The sequence below is a fragment of the Sphaerodactylus townsendi genome, linkage group LG01 (assembly GCF_021028975.2).
Source record: "Sphaerodactylus townsendi isolate TG3544 linkage group LG01, MPM_Stown_v2.3, whole genome shotgun sequence".
Lineage (NCBI taxonomy): Eukaryota > Metazoa > Chordata > Lepidosauria > Squamata > Sphaerodactylidae > Sphaerodactylus > Sphaerodactylus townsendi.
In genome coordinates, this window is record NC_059425.1 from 18,952,681 (window position 1) to 18,975,236 (window position 22,556).

General features: G+C 48.1%; 1 protein-coding gene across 1 annotated transcript in view; it reads left to right on the top strand.

Moving 5' to 3' along the window:
* CCDC88B (coiled-coil domain containing 88B) overlaps positions 1-15,799 on the top strand; it is a 62,981-nt gene extending 47,182 nt beyond the window's left edge. The window contains exons 23-25 of the mRNA XM_048504204.1: positions 2,730-2,866; positions 10,885-11,169; positions 15,437-15,799. Coding sequence (XP_048360161.1) covers positions 2,730-2,866; positions 10,885-11,169; positions 15,437-15,486 — 472 coding nt within the window. The 3' untranslated portion in view covers positions 15,487-15,799. The remainder of the gene's footprint in view (positions 1-2,729; positions 2,867-10,884; positions 11,170-15,436) is intronic.
* Positions 15,800-22,556: the final 6,757 nt, after the last annotated feature.

Sequence of the window (22,556 nt, forward strand, 5' to 3'; positions counted from 1 at the left end):
GTGGCTAAACAAAGCCACTCCATGGGCAGTACTTTTAAGAACATTGAAGGGAAGGGTTGACAGCAAAGCAAAACATGGGAGTGGCTCAGAAGGGGAACTCTAAAGAAAAGAAACTGAAGGTCTGACTTTTTGCTGCCCAGGAGCTAGCATTACGGACAAATGCAATAAAGACATCTAATCTAAAAGTCCCAACAATGACCCAAAGTGCCGCCTCTGCAAAGAGTGTGGATGAAACCGCGGAGCACATCATCTGCTGCTGCAGAAAAAATAGCCCAAACTGGACTATCTCGAACGCCACAATAGGTTGTAGGCAGCAATGGTGCACTGGAACCTTTGTAAAAAGTACCGGCCTGCCCTCCTGTAGCAAGACCTGGTAATGAGCACAAGCCAGAGAAGTCCACAGAAATGAAGAAGCAAAATACCTGGGACTCTTTAGGGACACAGCATTAAGACATTGCACACCTGGCACACAACACACCTGTGACATAAATAGAAAGTGATAGAGAAGAAACATGTTTGGATCATCGATGTTGCTGTGCCAAAGCAGTTGACAAAGCAGGGTAGAGGACAAAGAGCTGGAAAAGATCACAAAATACAAGGACCTACAAAATTGAAGTTGAACGATTGTGGTAAAAGAAACAAACAGTAATCCCACTAGTAGTCGGTGCTCTAGGAGGAACTCTAAGAAATCTTGAAAAAACATCTGGAAAGCCTAAACTTGGACAGAACATCAGTCCACATGCTGCAGAAAGCAGCACTTCTAGGAACCGTACACATATTCCCACGCAGTCATTCCTCTAATATCCTAGGTCCTTGGGAAGGACTCGATATTCAGAGATGAATTCCAGACACTTGTGCTGTGTTGTTATGTGTAATAATAATAATAATAATAATAATAATAATAATAATAATAATAATAATAATAATAATAATAATAATGATGATGAAGAAGAAGAAGAAGAAGAAGAAGAAGAAGAAGAAGAAGAAGAAGAAGAAGAAGAAGAGAGTTTGGATTTATATCCCCCCCTTTCTCTCCTATAGGAGACTCAAAGGGGCTTACAATCTCCTTGCCCTTCCCCCCTCACAACAAACACCCTGTGAGGTGAGTGGGGCTGAGAGAGCTCCGAGAAGCTGTGATTAGCCCAAGGTCACCCAGCTGGCATGTGTGGGAGTGCACAGGCTAATCTGAATTCCCCAGATAAGCCTCCACAACTCAAGTGGCAGAGCTGGGAATCAAACCCGGTTCCTCCAGATTAGATACACGAGATCTTAACCTCCTACGCCACTGCTGGCTCTCTAAGGCAACCCCTGCGCCCAACAGCCAGCTTCGGCTTAACTTCCACCCAGACACATGCTACCAGCTTGCTGGCACACACCCTGCTGCCTCCTGGCCTTGGTATTCAGAGGTTTACTGCCTCCAAATGTGGAGGTTTGCTTTAGTCACCTTGTCTAATAGCTACTGATAGACCTATCCTCCATGAAGCCATCTAATCCCCTTTAAAAGCCATCTATGCCTGTTGCCACATTCACAATACCTTTAAGGCCTTTAATGAGAGGCAAACATAGTTCTCCTTCTCCCACCACTTCTGTTCTCACAACAACCCTATAAGGTAGGTTTGATTAAGAAAGAATGATGACCCTGAAGACACCCAGTAAGTTAGGTGAGTGGGATTTGAACCTCTACAAGGTCCTGGCCTGATATTCTAAGTACGGCGTTACACTGGCTGTCGCTTGCTTGCTTCAGTTTTCTGAACCAACCAGCGAGCATTTTACAATTCCCTGTCAAATCTCCTGCATTTTACCTGGTATATATCATTTCTGGCCTAGGTTATTTGAATAACATTGGATAGGACATCGGGTTGGCAGTTTTGGGTGGGGAAATACCTGTATATTTTGGGGTGGAGCCTGGGGAGGTCAAGGCTTTGGAAGGGGAGTGATTTCAGCAGAGGCATAGCTGGGCCAAACTGTGCCTGGCGCGCATACTATATTTTCTGCCACAGTCACTGGGTGGCCCCCTGCTCCCTGCCTCCCTTCCCCTCGTTCTCCAGGCTTTGCCTTAGTTCCTTTTCCATTTCTTAGGCTCACTAGAAGGTAAAAGGCCTGTTCTCAGTAAAAACGGCCTGAGGGGAACTATTCTTCCCAGGAGACCTTGTGAGCCCCAAGGTCTCCTGGGAACTGTAGTTCCTCAGGCCATTTTTACTGTGAACAGGCCTTTTGCAGCCTGAAAAAGTTCTCAAAAATGAAAGGAACTAAGGTAAGTGTGAGAAGGGGGGAGCACGGGGGGGCGCCGCGGGGGGGAGGGAAAGGGGGAGAGGCCTGGGGGCGATTTTCTGCATCCCCCCAGGCGTGCGCCCGGTGCATGGCGCACCCCCCACCCATCCCCTTGTAGCTTCGCCACTAGATTTCAGCAGGATTCAATGACATAGAGTCCAATCTCCAAAGCAGCCATTTTCTCCATGTGAATTAAACTTATCTCTGTTGCCTGGAGATCAGCTGTAACCCCAGGAGATTCCAGAAGCACTATTGGTAACCTTGGTGACTTCTGGTAATCTTTGAACTGTGCTGTGAGAATTAACGGCTGCGCTTTACTCCGGAGGGGGAAAGTATACCTGTCACAGGTGTGAGAGGGAACCTAATTGAATGGGGTCCTCTGGACAGGGGGTGTTGTGCGCGATGAAAAGGAGTCCCATCTCTTCCCCTTGACTCTCTCACCTGTTCCTTCTTCTCAGGAAAAGTAATTGGATCGCTGAGATATTTAAGAAGCTGAAGAAACCTCGCCGGGAGGCCCCCCGGGAACAGCTGCGGCCCACGGCTGAGGGTGCAGGCAGTCTGACGGGGCAGGAAGGGCCCGAAGCTGATGGGGCAGGTGAGTCATTATAACCCCATACATTATGGGGGGAGGACAAAGGCCTTTAAAGATGGTGGAGGGCAGAGATAAAAAACACAGAAGAAATCCTTGACCTCTGACCTGCCGCAGAATTAAAGGTTGGAAAGAAGTGGAGTTTGGATTTATACCCCCCTTTCTCTCATGTAAGGAGACTCAAAGGGTCTTACAAACTCCTTTCCTTCCTCTCCCCACAACAGACACCTTGTGAGGTAGATGGGGCTGAGAGAGATCTGAGAGGACTGTGACTGCCCCAAGGTCACCCAGCAGGCTTCATGTGGAGGAGCGGGGAAACAAAGTCAGTTTACTAGATAAGCGTCCACCGCTTTTAACCGCGCTGGCTCATCAACCAGGGCGGTGCAGATGCTTAGCTTTCTAGACCTTAAGAATAGTTTCTAGACCTGAGGAACAGAGACTTGAAAGAGTGTGGGTGCTGCTGGAGCAGCAGTGGTGTAGGAGGTTAAGAGCTCGTGTATCTAATCTGGAGGAACCGGGTTTGATTCCCAGCTCTGATACCTGAGCTGTGGAGGCTTATCTGGGGAATTCAGATTAGCCTGTGCACTCCCACACACTCCAGCTGGGTGACCTTGAGCTAGTCGCAGCTTCTCGGAGCTCTCTCAGCCCCACCTACCTCACAGGGTGTTTGTTGTGAGGGGGGGAGGGCGAGGAGATTGTAAGCCCCTTTGAGTCTCCTGCAGGAGAGAAAGGGGGGATATAAATCCAAACTCTTCTTCTTCTTCTTCTCTTCTAGTGCCCCCTGAAATCTTGGCAGTATGGTTGCCAAATCCGGGTTAGGAAATTCCTGGACATTTGGGGGGGGGGGGCAGCCTAGGAAGCATCGAATTCAGGAAAAGGAGGGTGGGCAGTGTCTTAGAGCAATTAGTCATGCCCGCAGGGGCTGATGGGAATTGTAGTCCATAAACATCTAAAGCACCAGAGTTGGACACTCCTGTCTTAGAGTTTACCATCCAAAGCGTCCATTTTCTGCAGGAGAACTGATCTCTGTAGTTTGGTGAGCAGCTGTAATTCCAGGAGATCTGTAAAGGATTCAATGGTGTTGATGGTGAAGTAACCTTGAGTGCATTCCACAGCCCGGGCGATGGGCCAGATGCATCGGCGGAGACTTTATCTTTGCGCGGGAGATGAAGTCTCCGCTCCTGTGGGAGCTGCGCTGGATGGTGAATGGTATTATAACCCGTGCTCTGGCGGAAGTGTCATTCCTACACTGCGCAGGCCTCTGAGCTGCAAGATGTCTTTAATAAATGGACTTTTTACTACCAAAGCCTTTTATTTCAAGGCCTATGGAATTCTTACATTGTGGCAGGAATCCCAATTCATCTATATTCTTGGTGCAGTGGACTCCTTATTCTATGCATGGAGAGGCTGGAATGTTACTGGCGGAGCTGCGCGGTGAGTCCCCAAAGAGGTCTTCAATCTTCCCTTCTAGATCTGAGAGACCGGCAGGAGCAGGGTTCGCCAGGCTCTTTTCCGTCCTCGCATCAGCACGAAGTCTTCTCATCTCATGGAACGAGGGACGCGGACGCATCTATCGGCTGGGACTCAGCGAGTCGCTTTGGGGGCGCTTGTCCATGGACCTGAGCGCCTGGTGGATCGGATTTCTACCCGTTGCGTGGACTATTAGAACCCTGTGATGCAAACTCCCGTCATGGAGGGAGATGGCTTTGACCATCTTTTCATGCGGGTAACCCAGGGAATCCATTGAACGATTCTGACCAGATTTCTTCATGGATGCTCCTGAACCACCGTAAGTAATAGCACTGGGGCCCGCCCAAAGGACACCGACTCAACCTGGAATTGAGGGTGATCCAGCACCGCTTCCCCTGAATCGGACCCCCCCCATCTGTCCGCCACCAGACCTGAGGTGCCTGGGAGCCACCGTGGCTACGGCGTGCCACGGGTGTTCCTCAGGGTCATTTCCTGGACGACCAAGAGTCTGAAGAAAGTCTGCATTCCCAGCCGGACCGGTTTCCTCCCATCAGAGAGAAGACTCGATGAGGGTAGGGCGAATTTCAGATGCCTGCCGGCATGGAACCGGAACGTCAGCCATGGAGGAGGAACGGCACAGTTGCAGTAAGAGCTAAACCCTGCAGAGGGACCGGAACAGCAACGCGAAAGAAGTCCGTGCCCGAAGGACCGTACAAAGACGCCTAACGGCAATATGCCCAGAATCTGCCGTCCATGATGATAAAGTCCTGGAACAGTCCAGACTGGATTACAACGCACGGCCAAAGCTGCCTGCGCACGCAGCGAACTCACTCGAAGCCCTTAAACGGGACGAACTGCTTAAATTAGGGCTTAGAAAAGTTGCTTTGTACGCATCAAGATGCATTGACTCGCAAGGAGAGGAGTTGGCTGCTGGAGAGGGAACCAAGGAGGCAGCAGACCAGGGGCTCCCAAGTTGAAATCCCAGCTGTGACTGATTTCCGCGCCGGTGCCAGGAGCCACGCATCTGGGTCCTCCAAGCACTCCAAAACGCCAGCGACCGCCAGTGCCTCTGACCAGCTCCCCTTGCATAACAGCTGCCTGGCTCCAGCCTGCGCCTGGCAAACCAGCAAATCCACTTCCTAGCAGGCGCAGACAAGCCGAACGGGCTACTTTCGCCCCCCGGATACCAGCCTCCGCTTTTGATGGGACCGCCTAAACTTCCTACTCTACCTTTCTGCAACTTCATCGCCCACTTCTAGTGATCTGCGATGATCTATACCGGGTTCAAACCCGCCAAAAAATATCGACATCGGGCTCAGTCCTATTTAGCGGTAGCCGCACTGGAGTTCACAGGACTGTTTTGACGGTAATGAGGACTTCTACAGTGCCCGTGACTCCAAGCTTTGAGAGCGCCATTAAGATCCAGGCCGGAATGAAGCTATCCGCATCTATCAAAACCATCCAAGGTAACCGCCCGCTTGCAGAATTCTCCTGTTCGTGGACTCAGGCGGCGGCTGCTCGACTTCCTCCTGAGTGGTCTGAACGATGAATATTTTGGATGCTGTGATAAAGTGCTACGGAAACGGTGTTTTTAATTCGGTTCCTCGCATTCATTGCAGATTGGATCCAGTTGTCTCTGCGGCGTCCTCGCTTGTAATAATACCACAAGGAGGTTACCTAAAATTATTCTTCACTGTGTCCACCTGTCAAGCCCCAGCTGCTCCTACCGAAACCACCTTCCGAAACGCCGACGGTTGTGGGTTCCTATCATGGAGGGGCCAGGGTCATCTACGCCAACTGTCCTAAGAAGCAAAACCAACTCGCCCGCTCACAGACTATTCGGCTAAACCACCTTAGGAAGTCAGGGGCCACCCCACCGCCTGCCTAAAGCGGACCGGCTAACGCAGAGGAGGAAGCAGCTGTCTGTCTTCTTCAGCTCCCCATGACATGTAACTTAATTTCCTGACGCGGGATAGCTGCAGCGTCTGCATTACTGTTCAGCATTTGGCCAACCCCGCTAAACACACTCTCGGTGATTATAGCCTCGGCCCCAGGGATTCCGCTGTTCACTGCTTAAATGGGCACCTAGGTGGTTGAGGGAGCTATCTGACCAATTCTGGCTAAGCTCCATACCATTCACCCAAATGGACGGTAGCCCCTCGAAACGGCGACCGCCCAATTCAAAACACAGCCGGTTCTCTCCTCGCTATACACCATTGGGAGAGAAAATTAGTTTCATTTACGCCAGTGGCCAAACACCCATAGTTTTAGCGTATGCCTTGTTATTGTTACATGAACCAAAAAAAATTCATTTGGAAAAGAAAGGATCCTAGAACCACTGGACCTCTTCCCTTATGTGAACACATGAATTGGGAAGAAACCCAACGCTCTCCTGACACACCTCTGGTTTCCCTCAGTGGGATTGCTCCGATTCTATTGACATCCCACCTGCATATCAGGATCTAGCCAGAGTTTTCAGGAGCAAGAATCATGACTGAAGTTGCCACCCCATTGTGAGACATACCGGACTGTAAAACTAATACAAATCCAGGGGCTTAACTGCCCAAGGTAGAATCTACCGTGATGAGTCCCAGTACTGAGGAGAAGGGAACTTCGTGTTTCTTAGACAAGAACCTTGCCTCGGCTAAGCTCAATGCACGCTACCAAACATTGACACACGCCAAGTTCCCGCTTTGCTCTATCGTGCAAGAAAGATGGTTCCTACGGCTTCTGCACAGATTATCGAGGTCTCACCGCGGTCTCCGTCCAATAAATATCCTTTGTTTTGATCAAGGGACCTTTAGATGCACTGGCAAAGGACGCATTTTACTAAATTAGACTTGAGAGAAGTTTACTACAGAGTCAGAATTGCTGAAGGATATGAACATTCGACCGCGCTAATACAAAGTTTGGATAGCTTCTGAATATTTAACACGCTATCTGCTGGGTACCCTGGAGCTTCTTCATGGCCCTTTATCAATGAAGTTCTCCATGATTTACTGTACAAGGAGTTGCTGTATATTTAGATGACGCTTTAATTTACTCTCAGAACCATAGAAGAGCATTTGAAACATTGGGTCCGAGAGGTATTGAAACGCTTTGCTTGACAACTCTCTCTGCCAAACTTCCAAATGCTGTTTTCATCAGGACTCCCATTGACTATTTGGGTTACTGATCTCACCAGGGCTTAAAATGGATCCTAGTTAAAATTGACGCAGGTCCTCCAATGGTCTTCGCCCCCCACCAAACCGCAAAGAACTCCAGTCGCTTCGGTTTTGCTAATTTCTATCGATTTTATACCCCAATTTGTTGAACTGACTTCTCCTCCTGCCAGACCTCTTACTTAATTCAAGGGTAAGATTCACCTCGTCCGGCTAAGCCCGCCCCCCTTCTGGTCTGAGGAATGTCGTCAGCCTTCAACTATTAAAATTCATAAGCATTCACCGAACTCCATCCTAAAGCACCTTGACCCAGATCTCCCGCTTCAGGGTTCACGGACGCCGGACGTTAATTTGGGCAGCCCTGCTGCAGAAAACAAAGATGGTAGACTGAACTCCGGTGTTTATTTGTCTGTGTACCTTCTGCCGAACTCAACTGGACTGAGACAAGTGAGACCGCGCTATCAAAGCAGTGACTTCCACTTCTGGCTTTCACTGGTTGATAGCTTTCGGCACCCTTTCAAGCCTATCGGATCATAAAACCTGGTGCCTCTTTCCACCCTCAAGATGTCCAAGAAACAACTCTGCTGGGCCGCATTTCTTTCTCGCTTTTACAGTCCATTTTTCCTGGGAAAACTAACAACTGGCTGGATCGCCTCTCAGCACAATCTGGAGGGGGTTGAGCTGCCTATGTAGACATTCCCACGCACTGTTCTCTCCCAGTTGGGGTTGGCTGTCACCACGCCCCAAACGTCCACCTCCTTCACCCCTGCTCTAGTCTCGCTCTCCTTTCCATGGAAATCTGGAGGATAGCGGCTGCATGAGCTCCAGCCGCCGGAAGGGACTCCCAATTCGCTGAGAATGAGTTTCATGAGGGGAATTGTTGGTACGGCCTCCGCAAGCACCTTGTATTTCTGCCACCATGCCTGCCTGGGTTGACATTTTGGTTTTTTGAAACTCGCACCTTAGCTCCGCCGGTAGTTCTGGTGGCGCCAGAATGCGAAAGACATTGAGGCTTACATTAAAGGCTGCTCTGGTTTGTGCAGAAGCCAAACCATCCCGGAAAGTTCTATGGATCATTGAAACTCTCCCGTAGCTTCCCGCAAATTTTGGAAGTCATCTCCATGGATTTTCATTACAGATCGGTTCGAAAGTCATGGGTGAATGGTTTTATGGGTGGTGGTAGACTGCTCTCTATGCCCATTTTATTCCATGTGCTTCCATCCCTCCTCGGCCTCCTGTTATGGCTATGATTCAACATGTTTGCATCAATTTCCATTCCGCTTCATAAGGTGGTTCTCCATCAAGGCCCTAATTCATCTCTGTTCTGGAAAGCTGCTTTAAGTTGTTAGAGCCTGCCGCCGGGCCGCCTCTACCACGCTTCAAAGTGACGGCTAGACGAGAACGTAACAGAACTCTAGTATTTACGCTTGTTACACCAACCACCACCAGCATTAATTGCGCGAGCCATCTCCGCTATGGAGTACTTACAACAATGCGGGTTCCATAGTAGTACAAAGAAAACCCTTGAATTGTGGTCTGGTCGCTCCTTCCGCCGCTACAACTACCCGTATAGCAGCTTTGGACCCCCCAGAATTTCAACAATGGATTTCATCCCCTGTCGATGGAAGTCGGTCCAGACCGCCTACAGAAGCAAAGGACTCCTAAACCAGTGAAGCGGATAAACACCGCCAGATTTCATGGATTCTGGGTATTTATCTACAAAAAAATCTCATAGAGACGTGCATGTCTCTTCTCCAAACTTCATAAGAGATTTGTGGACCTTTCAGATTACCAAAGTGATTTACGATGTTCACTGTTCGCTAGATTTGCTCTTAACTCTCTAGTAACATTCATCCTGTCTTCCATTCCCAGCTTGCTCAAGGAGGCCTCATTTCCTCGATGCCTGGTAACACCACTGGAGAGGCTCCCTCCCACTATTATTGGATACAAGCACCACAACTGGACGCTATCCTGGGACTCTCAAGCATCAAACAACCTGCAAGGAGCTTAGTCTCTTGGGTGGGATATTCCTCAGAGACCACTGGCTGGCCCCAAAATATTGAAGCTCTAATTTGGCTTCTGCTTCTTCACCGCTTTCCGCATAAACCTTGGGGAAGGGGGCTCTTTAGGGGGAGGCAGAGTGTAAAGCATCCACAGGTGTTGATGGTGAAGTAACCTTTGAGTGCATTCTACAGCCCGGGCGATGGGGCCAGATGCATCGGGCGGAGACTTTATCTTAAGGGCTGAGATGAAGTCTGCTCCTACAAAGCAAAGGGATGGTGGAATGGTATTATAACCTCCAGCTTCTGATGGAAGTGCTATTCACATCAAGGCAGTACTTGGAGCTTCTAAGATGTCTTAATAAATGGACTTTTACTACCAAAGCCTTTTATTTCTGCGTCTATGGAATTCCTTACAAGATCTCTAAGCCCCATTTGGAGACTGGCAGCCATACTTGGACTCCCTGCTCTGCTGAACAAGGAGGGGCTTCATAGTTCCTTGGACTTCCCTATGATGAGCCGAAATAGAATAAATTTGCATAATGTATACAGGTTGCATAATTCCATCCTTTTTGACGGAGAATGTATTTTTTTAGCGCTGACTGATGTACTACCCTTAGGTCCCTCCTGGCCACCTGTGGAAGGGGTGGGGGCGTAGGGTTGCCAACTGTAGGTTGGGGAACTCCTGGAGACTTGGGGATGGAGCTTGAGGAGGACAGGAACCTCAGTGAGGCACAGGGCCATACAGTTCACCCTCCATAGCAGCCAGCATGGTGTACTGGTTAACAGCCGGTGCACTCTAATCGGGAGAACTGGGTTTGAGTCCCCGCTCTGCCACTTGGGCTGTGGAGACTTATCTGGTGAACCAGATTAGCTTGTGCATTTCAGCACATGCCAGCTGGGTGACCTTGGGCTAGTCACAGTTCTTTTGAGTTCTTTCAGTTCACCCACCTCACAGGGTTTTGTTGTGGGGGGGGGAGGGGAAGAGAAAAGAGATTGTAAGCCCCCTTGAGTCTCCTTACAGGAGAGAATGGGGAGGGTATAAATCTAAATTCTTCTTCTTCTTCTTCTTCTTCTTCTTCTTCTTCTTCTTCTTCTTCTTCTTCTTCTTCTTCTTCTTCTTCTTCTTCTTCTTCGCATCCACTTTTCTCCAGGCGACCTGATCTCTATAGTCTGGAGATGATGTGTAATTCTAGGGGATGTCCAGGCTCACCTGGAGGCTGGCATCCCTAACTGCCCTGAATGTTATGGACTAAGCTTGCTTGCTAAAATGGCCACAATTTTTTTTTAGCACTCAAACCTCGCAAGTTGTCCAGCTTCACTGTTTCCTTTGCTCTCGCTCATTCTTGCCATAACTTGGTTCTCCTCTCTCCCCCGTTTCCCTCACGTGCAGCTTCCAGCGCTCCTAGCTCACCAGCCCTCCTGTTCAAAGCCAGCAGCACCCTCAGCCTCATCGATGCCCACCAGGTGCGCCTCCGACGACGCAGGCTCAGTTCCCGCATACATGTCCTGGAGTCACCAGGGCCCCGGAATGGAGAGGGCCTAAGCACACCCCGCCAGCGGTTCCGTCAGCGGCGACTCGGAATGCTGGGGGGTTCCCAAGAAGAGTATGCCGTGGTCGCTTCAGCTGAATGGCAACTCCCGAGACAGGTTTCCACAAGCAGCCAAGAGGAGAGAGGTGAGGAGGGACAGGAGGGCGAGAGGTTGGCAAGAACAGAAGTTCATGCAGTGGTGTAATGAGGGAGGGGCACAAGGGGCTGCAGCTCCTGGCGCCACTTGGGGGGCGTGTTTGACAGCCCCGCTCCCTCGCAATTTTGCCCCTGTCTAGTGTTCACCTGGGCTCACCTGCCCTGAACTCCACATGGAATTCAGGAGCAGGGGGGCCTGTTCAATGCTGTGCTCAGCTTGGCCAAGTCCAGCTTTAAATTGCAGTTTAAAGCTCAACTCAGCCACAAGGAGCCCAGCACTGAATTGGGCAGTCGGTCTGACCTGCTTCAGCTTTATACTGCTGGCTCTGCCAGGGGCAAGGGACAGTTGCATATGAGGGGGACAGCCCACTAAAGAAGAAGAAGAGTTTGGATTTATATCCCCCTTTTCTCTCCTATAAGGAGACTCAAAGGGCCATATAAACTCCTTTCCTTCCCCTCCACAACAAACACCCTGTGAGGTAGGTGGGTGGGGCTGAGAGAGCTCCGAAGAACTCTGACTAGCCCAAGGTCACCCAACTAGCATGTGCTAGAGAGCACAAGTTAATCTGGTTCACCAGATAAGCCTTCACAGCTCAAGTGGCAGAGCGGGGAATCAAACCCGGTTCTTCAGATTAGAGTGCACCTGCTCTTAATCACTATACCACACTGGCTCTAAACGCACCCCCACGTGACCAAGGTGAGCCGTTCTGCTTGTCCTGGGCTCCATTTTTGGCAGCTACGTCCCTGCTTCATGGTGCAGCAATTGGGCAGCAACATTCCAAAATGCAGGATGTTTCCCGTGTGGGGACAATCTGGTGAGGTTTCCCTGTTCTACAGTAGCTGCCAATGCAGAACCAACAGGACTTCCACACAAAAGAGTTGCCTGCATTTTCCCTGCTCTTTCCCCCAGCAGTGGCCATCTCCCCCCACTTCTGGGAGTGTTTCCAATTTTTAAAAAATCAGCAATTGATGCATTGTCATATCATGACACTATGTTAGGCTGACCAGATGTCCCGCTTTTGGCGGGACAGTCCCACCTTAAAACAATTTGTCCCACGTCCTGCGGGTTTTTTCAAGTGTCCCGATTTTTGGAAGGCTGCCGCACTGCCTTCTGGGGCGCAAGGCAGTGTGGCAGCCTCCCACGTGCGCATGCGGCCGCAGGAGCGCCCGGCCTTCTGGGGCGCTCCCGTTTCCCGCCTTGTCACAGGGTGGGAAACGGGAGCACCCCAGAAGGCAGTGCGCTCCTGTGGCTGCCTGCACATGCGCATCCACATCCGGTAAAACTACATTTGGATAAGCTGTTTCCCTAACACACTGAACAGACACTACATCTTTTGGGAGGTTCTGTTTCTCTCATCCATTATGAAAAAACAGAAGTTAGAACTGTGCTATTTGGACCCCACAAATCCAAATCTCACAAACCCTGTGAGAGTGATTCCATTTTACGATAGAGAACGGAGGCCTGACGACGTTTGATGTGACCAATTTCATCCAACGATCCCACAGCACAAGGATGGTGTGAACTGCACAATTTGAAGTGCACAATTTGAAGTGCACAATTTGGGGTGTACAACACTGAACAAAGCCCAACCATGTGCAGTAGCCCATTAGGATATCAGCAAGCCTCCTGGTTTAGCTGCCTGTCTTAGACTTTAAAAACATGAGGGTTATTATTACATAGCTATCTAGCTGCATGCCCAGTGAGTTGTGTGTTTGGTGGGGTCACGGGTCAGGCCTGTGTCACATTTTTCAGCTGCAGGCCCTCTGGACGACCTTTAACCTCCACCTGCAAATTGCAGGTGTTTATGGCTTCTCTCAGAGGATGACTGTAAAGCTGAGGGAGTGATCACAAATGTTAAGCAGTTAGAACTTTTATGCATGATCTGTTTAGATCAGTCTCACCCAGGAGTTTCACCCATGGTGTAGGACCCCCAGTATGGTGCCTGTGGACACCATGAAGGAATGACGTAGCTTTCCTGGTGGCTGCCAAGTATTTTCAGAAAATGAGTTGGGCTAACTGGGCTTCCTGCTAAGCCTGGCTTCTGATTGGCCAGTGGAGATTGACTGAGCAAATTGAAATTACATTATTTTGGCAGCAGCTGTCACTATGATATTGATTTTATTTTCTCTCATACTCCTCTTTCCCAGTGCAATTTTAAAAATTGCTCATATCCCCAGCATTTGGGGTTTCTGTGTGTGCTTTCCTCTGTCTCCTCATGGTGACCATTTTGTGGTTGTACCCACCACTCTGTGACATAATTCCAAATGTGCCCACAGCACAGGCCTGAAAATGTTGGGGAAATTCATGGAAGCTCCCAGACATAGAAACTCTGAGGTAAGAATTGTCAGGGTTAGGAAAGTTCTGGGGAGGAATGAACCTGTAACATTCCAAAGTAGCATCAATGTAAACCACAAACTGACTTCCCTCAGGATCGAACTGTACTATAAAAATAGCACTGTTAGATGCTAAAAGTAAAAGAAAAGATTATGCCCGGCCAATCACATTTTTATCCCACTGTTCCTGCCAGGAGCTTAGGGCAGCAAATACTACTACTACTACTACTGCTGCTACTACTGCTGCTGCTGCTACTACTACTACTACTACTACTACTACTACTACTACTACTACTACTAGAGTACTGTGAGCACTTGGAGTACTGTGTCCAGTTCTGGTCGCCGCATCTCAAAAAGGATATTGAGGAGATAGAAAAAGTGGAGAGAAGGGCAACAAGGATGATTGAGGGACTGGAGCACCTTCCCTATGAGGAGAGGCTGCAGCGTTTGGGACTCTTTAGTTTGGAGAGGAGACGGCTGAGGGGGGATATGATTGAAGTCTATAAAATTATGCATGGGGTAGAAAATGTGGACAGAGAGAAATTTTTCTCTCTTTCTCACAATACTAGAACCAGGGGGCATCCATTGAAAATGCTGGGGGGAAGAGTTAGGACTAATAAAAGGAAACACTTCTTCAACGCAATCCAGTGGTGACTTGGTGTTTGGAAATATGCTGCACAGCCAGGAGGTGGTGGGATGGCCACTTCAACCCTGGATAGCTTTTGAAAAGGGCTTCTTGGACAGGATTTTATGGAGGAGAAGTCGATTTATGGCTACCAATCTTGATCCTCTTTGATCTGAGATTGCAAATGCCTTAACAGACCAGGTGATCGGGAGCAACAGCCGCAGAAGGCCATTGCTTTCATATCCTGCATGTGAGCTCCCAAAGGCACCTGGTGGGCCACTGCGAGTAGCAGAGAGCTGGACTAGATGGACTCTGGTCTGATCCAGCTGGCTTGTTCTTATGTTTTTACTACTACTACTACTACTACTACTACTACTACTACTACTACTACTACTACTACTACTACTACTAAATTTTGTTTAATATCACAGCTGCCAGTTCTTTGGCTGGTTGTTGGCCTTTCATTATTTATTTGTTTGTTTGTTGGATTTCTATACCGCCCGATCCCCGAAGGGCTCCAGGGGGTGTACAGCATAAAATTCATACAATATTGAATAAAGGAGCAAATCATACAACACAGAAAACAAATAACATAAGCTCCATCCAATCAATAATCAATAAAACTTTCTAAATTACAATTCAAGCCTCACCCAGAGGCCTAGGATGTTGTGATGTATCAGAGTAGAATTGTGCAAATTATTATTATTTCAAATTATATGCCACCCTTTCCCTCATGGGTGGCTTTCAATACATAAAACATACAATAAATACATGAAATACAATTAAATTCGTTAAAACATAGGCGGTAACTAAAAATCTTACAGTAAGCTAAAAATTCAGAAATTACATCCCAATCAGTAAACCCAGACCAATAAGGGACGGGGAGAGAGTGACCATAAATAGGAAACTGTAAATGCCTCAACCATATGCCTGGTGGAACAGCTCTGTCTTACAGGCCCACTCATTCTCCTTTTCCTCAATTATAGTCATTGTGATCCGATAGTCATCCTGCCAGCATCATGCTGGCAGGGGATGATGGGAACTGTAGTTCATAACATCTGGAGGGCCGTGAGTTTGACACCTGTGCCTCAATAGATCCTCACAATAATCCTGTAAGGAAGGCTAGGTTATGAGAGAATGACCAGCCCCAGGCCATCCAGAGAGCTTCAGGGCTGAATGGAAATTAGAACCTGGGTCACCAAGATTTTAGTCCAACCCTCTAACCACTACTCATCACTGGCTGTTATATCTATATTGTCCAGCTAGTTAATAATTGCATTTCTCTCACTTCTGTCCAGGACCGCCCCTGGGTGAAGAAGAGCAGGCCCCTAAAAGCCACAACCCCTGACAATTCAGAGTGGGAGTTGTCCAAATCTTTCCAGCTTCCACTGTTGGAACCATCACATGGCAGAGGGACGGGAACTCCGCTTCTGCTCCCCCAACAACAAATGCTGAACATGACAGCTGATTTTCAAGGACTTCAAGGAAGATCATGCTTAATTCATGGGCTCAAGATTAATCTATTCTATCCCAAGGATCTGACTGTAAGAGGGAAGGAAACCTACTAGAGACAGCACAATGGACCTTTCCACACAAATCCCCAAAATGTTTCTAAAATGTTTTCGGACCCCCCCGCCCTTTACCACAATGTATGTCCGCACTCACCCCTCAAAATGATTCCTGGTTGCTATTTTGTGACACACACACACACACACACACCCATTTTTTTTAGTTGGTCGTGGAATCGATGCTTCAGTGCTTCGCAACAGGGAACTGTAATTCTCTGCACCTTCTACACTCCATCCTTCAAAGATTAACTCCCCCAAAACCGAAGAAACTGCTGAAATGCTCCAAAAATAGGCAAGGGGAAATGGAGAGTGAGCTGAGAAAATGGCGCAGAGGAGAAAGTCTGGGGACTGCAGAGAGATGTGGGAAACGTCTTCAAGAGAACACACAGGCAAAGCCGTTTTGAAAACATTACAGCTAACGAAGGCTCATTCCGCACATGCAGAATAATGCACTTTCAAACTGCTTTCAGTGCTCTTTGAAGCTGTGCAGAATAGCAAAATCCACTTGCAAACAGTTGTGAAAGTGGTTTGAAAACGTATTATTTTGCGTGTGCGGAAAGGGCCGAAGTGTCTTAAAACTGCATTCATTTAAAACATTTTAATGCTGCCAATAAAACGTTTTGGGAACCAAAGAGGGTAAAAACAATGCAGAATTCCACAGAGGAATCGTTTTATTTCCTGCATCAAAATGTTTGAAACGGTTTGTGCGGAAAGAGCTGATGAGGAACTCAGCTGATTTTCCAAAGAAAAACCTCCAAAGGTCAATCAATAAACTATCAATTCCAGTAATCCAAATGGCCACACCACATAAAAGCTGAGACAGCCCTTTAGCCTGAAAGACTTGAATTGCTGCTGAGACATATTGACCTCCAGCAGAGAACCCTCCCCCCACCCTGAGATGAACAGTCTCTGAGGAACTGGCCACTGAAAGCAGAGAACACTCTTATATGAGCTTTCCAAGAGAGAGAAGCTTTGAAAAGAATACCTAGATAGCAAAACTGGGACACTTGCTCAATTGGCTGATTATTCCGTTTCCAGGAGAACTGCTTGGGCTGAGAAGATGTTAGAAACATCACAACTTAAAAGACTTTTCATAGTTTATCACCAAGGCCTCGGCAGTTCTGAAATGCCGCTAGTGATCTACACAGACCCACAAGAGACCTAGATAAGACAGTATCATCTGTTTGGAGTTACAATGGGATCTGACTGGTAGCTAGGACAGGGAATTCACCGTTTCCCAGTGCTCTGCCTCACGCAAATGGCCCTTGCTGACATGATTTCAGCAGATCTGAGAAGCTAAGAAGGGTCGACCTTGGTTAGTACTTGGATGGGAGAGTATTGAGGAAGTCCAGGGTCACTATGGAGAGGCAGGCAATGGCAAACCACTTCTATTCATCTCTTGCCTTGAAAACCCTCCAAAGCCAGCATATATTAGCTGTAACTTGACAGCATTTTCCACCACCATCACCAAACATACAGGTTAAATTAGAGGGGAGCCAGTCAGTAACCCTACTTCACACTTCTGGATGTCCTTTGTCAGTTGCCACTGAAGGCTACAAGAAACACAAGCTATGCTTGTGGTGAGAGCCAGTGGTGTAGTGGTTAAGAGCAGGTGGATTCTAATCTGGAGAACCAGGTTTGATTCTACCCTCCACCTGGAGTGGCAGAGTGGCTTATCCAGGAACTAGATGCTTTCTGCATCCTGCATCCCTTCTGCTAAGCAAGGGTGACTCTTCAGAATCCCTCTCTAGCCCTACCACCTACTGCAATAAGGTGTGTCTGTTGTGGGGCGAGGAAAAGGAGGTGAAAGGAGCTTCGTCTAGCCACCTTGGAGTCTCCTCTTTAAGCAGGAGAGAGAAAGGTGGGGTATAAATTCAAACTCTCCTCTTCTTCTCTCCGTGGGATTCATTATGTAATAACTGGATTAAATACAAAAGTCTGAGATCAATGGAGGATGTATAAAGTTTGGCTCAGACACGCTCTCTAGCAATAGAGTCAAATGCTGCCTTTAAGTCCATAAAGGCTGTATAAAGCACACTCTGTGGACGGGCTGTATACTTCCAGGCAATTGTCCAGTGCCTTGTGTGTTGATATATGGATCCGACCAGTTTTTTTAGCTAATCTTGCCCAATTACTACAGCCTGTATCCTACACAGCTTATGTATATGCAACTCCTGTGATTCTCAGCATACTTTTTGGTAGTCAAAGAGGACTCCTATTTTCTTTCTCATTCTTTGAAAAGCTGTTTGAATCCAACCCCTGTTTTGAATCCAGAATTAATCCAAGACGTCTGCAAGCAGGTCTGAATGCAACAGCCCTCTTATGTTGTTGGTACATAGCAAGTGGTATTTGCAGGTAAACTGCCCCTGTACATGGAGGTTCCATTAAGATTTAGTGGCCTGTGATAGTCATATTCCATCCAGCCTGTCTCATTCCTTCTGAAAACCATCTAAGCTGGTGCCCATCAGGGGCAAATTTCTTAATTTAGCTATGGCGGTTGGGTTTGACTTTTAAAGACCCTTCCTGATACTAGCATCTTGGGCTGTTTCCCCACTTCAAAAAAAAAAAAAAAAAGCTGGCGCAAACCATGTCTCAGCTTTGAACTAAGCTGGCTTTTCAGCTGAAGTTCAGGCAACCCCTGAGCGCAGCGCTTGTGTCCTTCCAAAGCTTCGCTTAAGTCTTCCTCAAAGGGGCGTCAGAAAATGCGGATCTCTTTTTCTCTGATTGGCTTGAGCCCCGGCCTATATGGACTGATTTGGACGGTAAAGGATACCCAACAGCCACTGGCTGCTTCCCTACTCACATTTTGAGTTGTGCACTCACTCGGCCTGAAGTAACGCTGGGTTCCAGCTGCACTCCCACTTAACTGGAGCGGGCGACAACAAATACGTCTTTAGCTGCCCCCGACCGCCAATTCCCACAACTCCTCTTTGAAGGGCTTACGGCCATTCTCTGTTCCCTGTCCGGAACAGCCATTTCGGGAAACCCCTTGACAACTACTCCGCAGTGGGGAGTGTGACTGTGTGCTCAAAAACACCCGGAAGCTTAAAAAAACCGCTTTGCCTCTGCTTTTTTTTAAAGTGAGGAAGTGGGCCACTATAAAGGAGCAGCGCCTCCCGCTTTACGTAGGGGCTTTTTCCTAAAGACGCCTCTTGCAAAAGTCAGGAGTGGGAATGACGCTTAACGCTTCAACGGGTTGGAAGAGCTCTGGGGACCAGGGTGGCTCGCGCCCACCGCTCTACCGCTGCTAATTATGGGGAGTGCTGCTGATCAGGGTTTACTTGCCATGAAAGTAGTCTCGCGTATCAAATGGGAGGAGTGGGGAAACGGCCTTACAAAACATGGCATAAAGGTCTAGTGCCCAGTCTCTCCTAGCCACCAGATTTCATAGCCTGAGAGTTTACTGATGTACTCCTTTTGCTTGGGGGGTGGGGAGAAAACACACCCCTGCACTAAATAACGTATTTAAAATAAAGCAAATAATTTCTAATTTGTCTCTTTTGTTGGTATTTTAGTACAAGTTTGCAACTCCCAAAAAAAAAAACTAACTGAAGTAAAAAAAAATTCTGAGCCCCAGGAGTGGTGGCAAACTTTATACAAACAGGGCCAAGAAAAGACAAGGGCCAATCCTGGTTCTGTTCTGACCCTGCCTCTTCTTGTCCCGGGGTCAACAATCTCTCAATTTTTCGAGTTATTAAATAACAATAGAGAATATAAATTGTATTATTGTTCTTAATAATGATGCCTGCCTTTCAAATGTTCCAATTGCTTCACATTCATTATCTCTACCTCTTATAATAGCCTTGCAAACTATATCAATGTTGTTATCCCTGTATTTCAAGTGGTGAGAGCCAGTAGAGTGTAGTGGTTGAAATTGGCAGATTCTAATCTGGAGAGCCGGGTTCGATTCCCCACTCCCCCACATGATGCCTGCTGGGTGTCCTTGGGCCAGTCACAGTTCTCTCAGAACTCTCTAGCCCACACTGTCAGCTCCACACTGCGGCAGGCAAGAGCAAATGTCCACTTCTCTGAACATCTTCTTCTGCCTTATAGGAAACCTCCAGAGTCAAACTATAAATCAGCTGTGACTTTGACAGCTCTTTTCCACTCACCTCAAATTCACCTATTTGAAGTGTATAAGCGGGCAAAGATCTCCTAGCTGATTTGATGAGGAGATAAGACTTGAGTCAGGGTGGGGTGGTGTTTTCCAGCTCCCTTTGAGCGGTTCCGCTGCATGAGCTCTCCTTCCAGTGCGCACCAAAGGCAGGGCTTTCCCTGAGCCTGGTTTGTGCTTTCTCCATCTCTTGCGCAAGCACTTCCTTCCTGTTCTGAGAACCTGTCACAATCAAAATATTCTTTGAGTACTTCCCCTTGCCTTCCTGCTTTCTGTCTGCTCTCCTCAGGGTCTCCCTTTCAGCGTGTGTGCTCTTTAACCTTAGCCACAATAATTCTCTAGATGACATCGATAACCAGGTATTTGGACAACCCAACTTTTATTCCTTAATCACTGTTTGTGTGGGTGCAAAGTGCCATCAAGTCACCCAGCAAGGGTTTTCTCTGGCAAGTGAGGTGCAGGCTGTGAGGTGGGCTTCACATGCCTTACTCTGCAGTTGTCCTGGGTGAAAAGGGAGTATGTAGGGTGGGGCAAGCCAGAGTGTGCGCCCTGGGCACTGCTTGCCTAGGTGTGCCCAGGCTGCCACATTGCAAAGCCGGAAGCCACTGCCACTTGTGGAGGGCTGGTCTACCCATCAAGGCCAGGTCTACCAATTCTTCTTAGGGCATTTCCCCACTCTCCATGATCCCCTCTATGTGGCGCGCTGCTCTCAGTGCGCGGCATCCCTGGCGTGTGCCCGGGCATCCCCATGACGCCCCTGCGTGAGTGCAAGGGGTAGCCATCACAAGGCTACTGGCTTACAAGAAAGTGCCGCCTTGGGATGCCGCCGGGCAGACCGAGGGGTGTATGCATAGCTGCAGCATTGATTAAGGCGGCTAAGGCGCTTGTCACCCGGCCTCCCAAGTCAAGTGGGGAGGCTAGGGGACTCCCCGTATACTCTGAGGAGAGTAGTGCGGGGCTTAAGGTAAGTGGGGAAAGGCCCAAAATGGTGGATAGACCAGTGCTCCAGAGAGCTGGTTACCCATGATTGAAAGCAATGGTAGACCTGTCTGCTGGTTCCAAGATGGGGAAGACCTGTCAGATTTGGGGGGGGGGGGGTACAATTTCAGCGCTTGCCCTGGGCGCCATTTTCTGTAGATATGTCCCTGTTTGGTGGTCACCATTTCAAATAGAGATCGTGCTAGGGTAGCCAGGTCTGGATTGGGCAATTCCTGGAGACTTTGTGGGTGGAGCCTGCAGATGGCAAGGCTTGAGGAAGGGAAGGACTTCAGTAGCGTACAATGCCATAGAGTTCACCCTCCAAAGCTGCCATTTTCTCCAGGAGAACTGATCCCTGTTGCCTGGAAATCATCAGTAATACCAGAAACCCTCCAGGCCCCACTTGGGGGCTGGCCACCCTAGACCCTGTTTAGTTTCTAAGATCTAATGAACTTGGTTTGTCAATCAGTGGTGGCAGGAGTGACCATCGAGTATCTCCAGATGTTATGGACTACATTGATAAGCCCCACTCTCTCAGCTCCCCTGCCAATTGGCCATGCTGGCAGGGGCTGATGGGAATTGTAGTCCATAACATCTGGAGTGCCAAAGGTTCGCCACCATGGGATACCATGCTGCTTTCCTTCCCTATCAACTGTTTACTTGACATAAATTGTCTTCCTCTCTGGACTTAACAACTGCAACAGAAAGACACAAGTACCTATAACAGTGGTGGCAAACCTTTGGCACTCCAGATGTTATGGACTACAATTCCCATCAGCCCCCGCCAGCATGGCCAATTGTAGTCCTGATTGGAATTGTAGTCTATAACATCTGGAGTGCCAAAGGTTCGCCACCACTGACCTATAATGTGTGTCCACACCCCACACCCTATGTTTGCTTACTGTAGTTAACAGCAGCCCAGGAGGGTACAATTCTACTGGAAAAAACAGGAATGAGGCTGAAGGGGGGGGAAGTCCCCCCATGGCATGATATGGCCTCGATCTAAACAACCCTATATGGATTCTTCTTATGAAAACGCCAGGCAACCCAATCACAGATTTCCCATGAAATTAGCAGTTCTGGTTCTCATGGCCCCTCAATAACATAGAATTTTAGATTCCGAATTAATAAAAGAATAGTTAACTGTGCAGTCAACAACAACAAGCCTTTATTGGCATACAAAACAGGACAAAATTTCAAAGTAAAACAAGATTTTAAAAAACACAGCTAAAATTACTAATTTCCAGTATAAAATCTGCAACAATCTCACAAAAGAGCACATCAGAGCTGTTCAGGAGGTTGGGTGTCTTGTAACGCTCTTGCCACTGAGAACATTGCAAGAAAATGGAATTCATGTATTTCATGCGTATCTCATCATATTTAGGGCATACAAACAGAGAATGGTCAAGTGTTTCAACCGTAACCAGATCACAAGAACAAACCCTTTTAGAATGTTCTATATTCTTAAATCTTCCCTCCAGAAGAGCTGATGGCAACGCGTTACATCTTGCAGTAGCCAAAGCATTCCTCTGGGTGGGATTAATCAGCAGAAGAAGATATGTTGCCATAATTCCACGCTCGCATGGGATTAATAATGTAGTCGGGGAGCAGGATGTCTTGGATGCAAGAGTCAAATAATGAAAATCAAGATCCAAGAGCCTATTCTTAACTAGTCTGACGGCTTCCACCTTTGTGACAATTTATTTATTGCCGAAATCCAAATGGGGGAACCGTACAGAAACAAGGAGCCAATCCTAG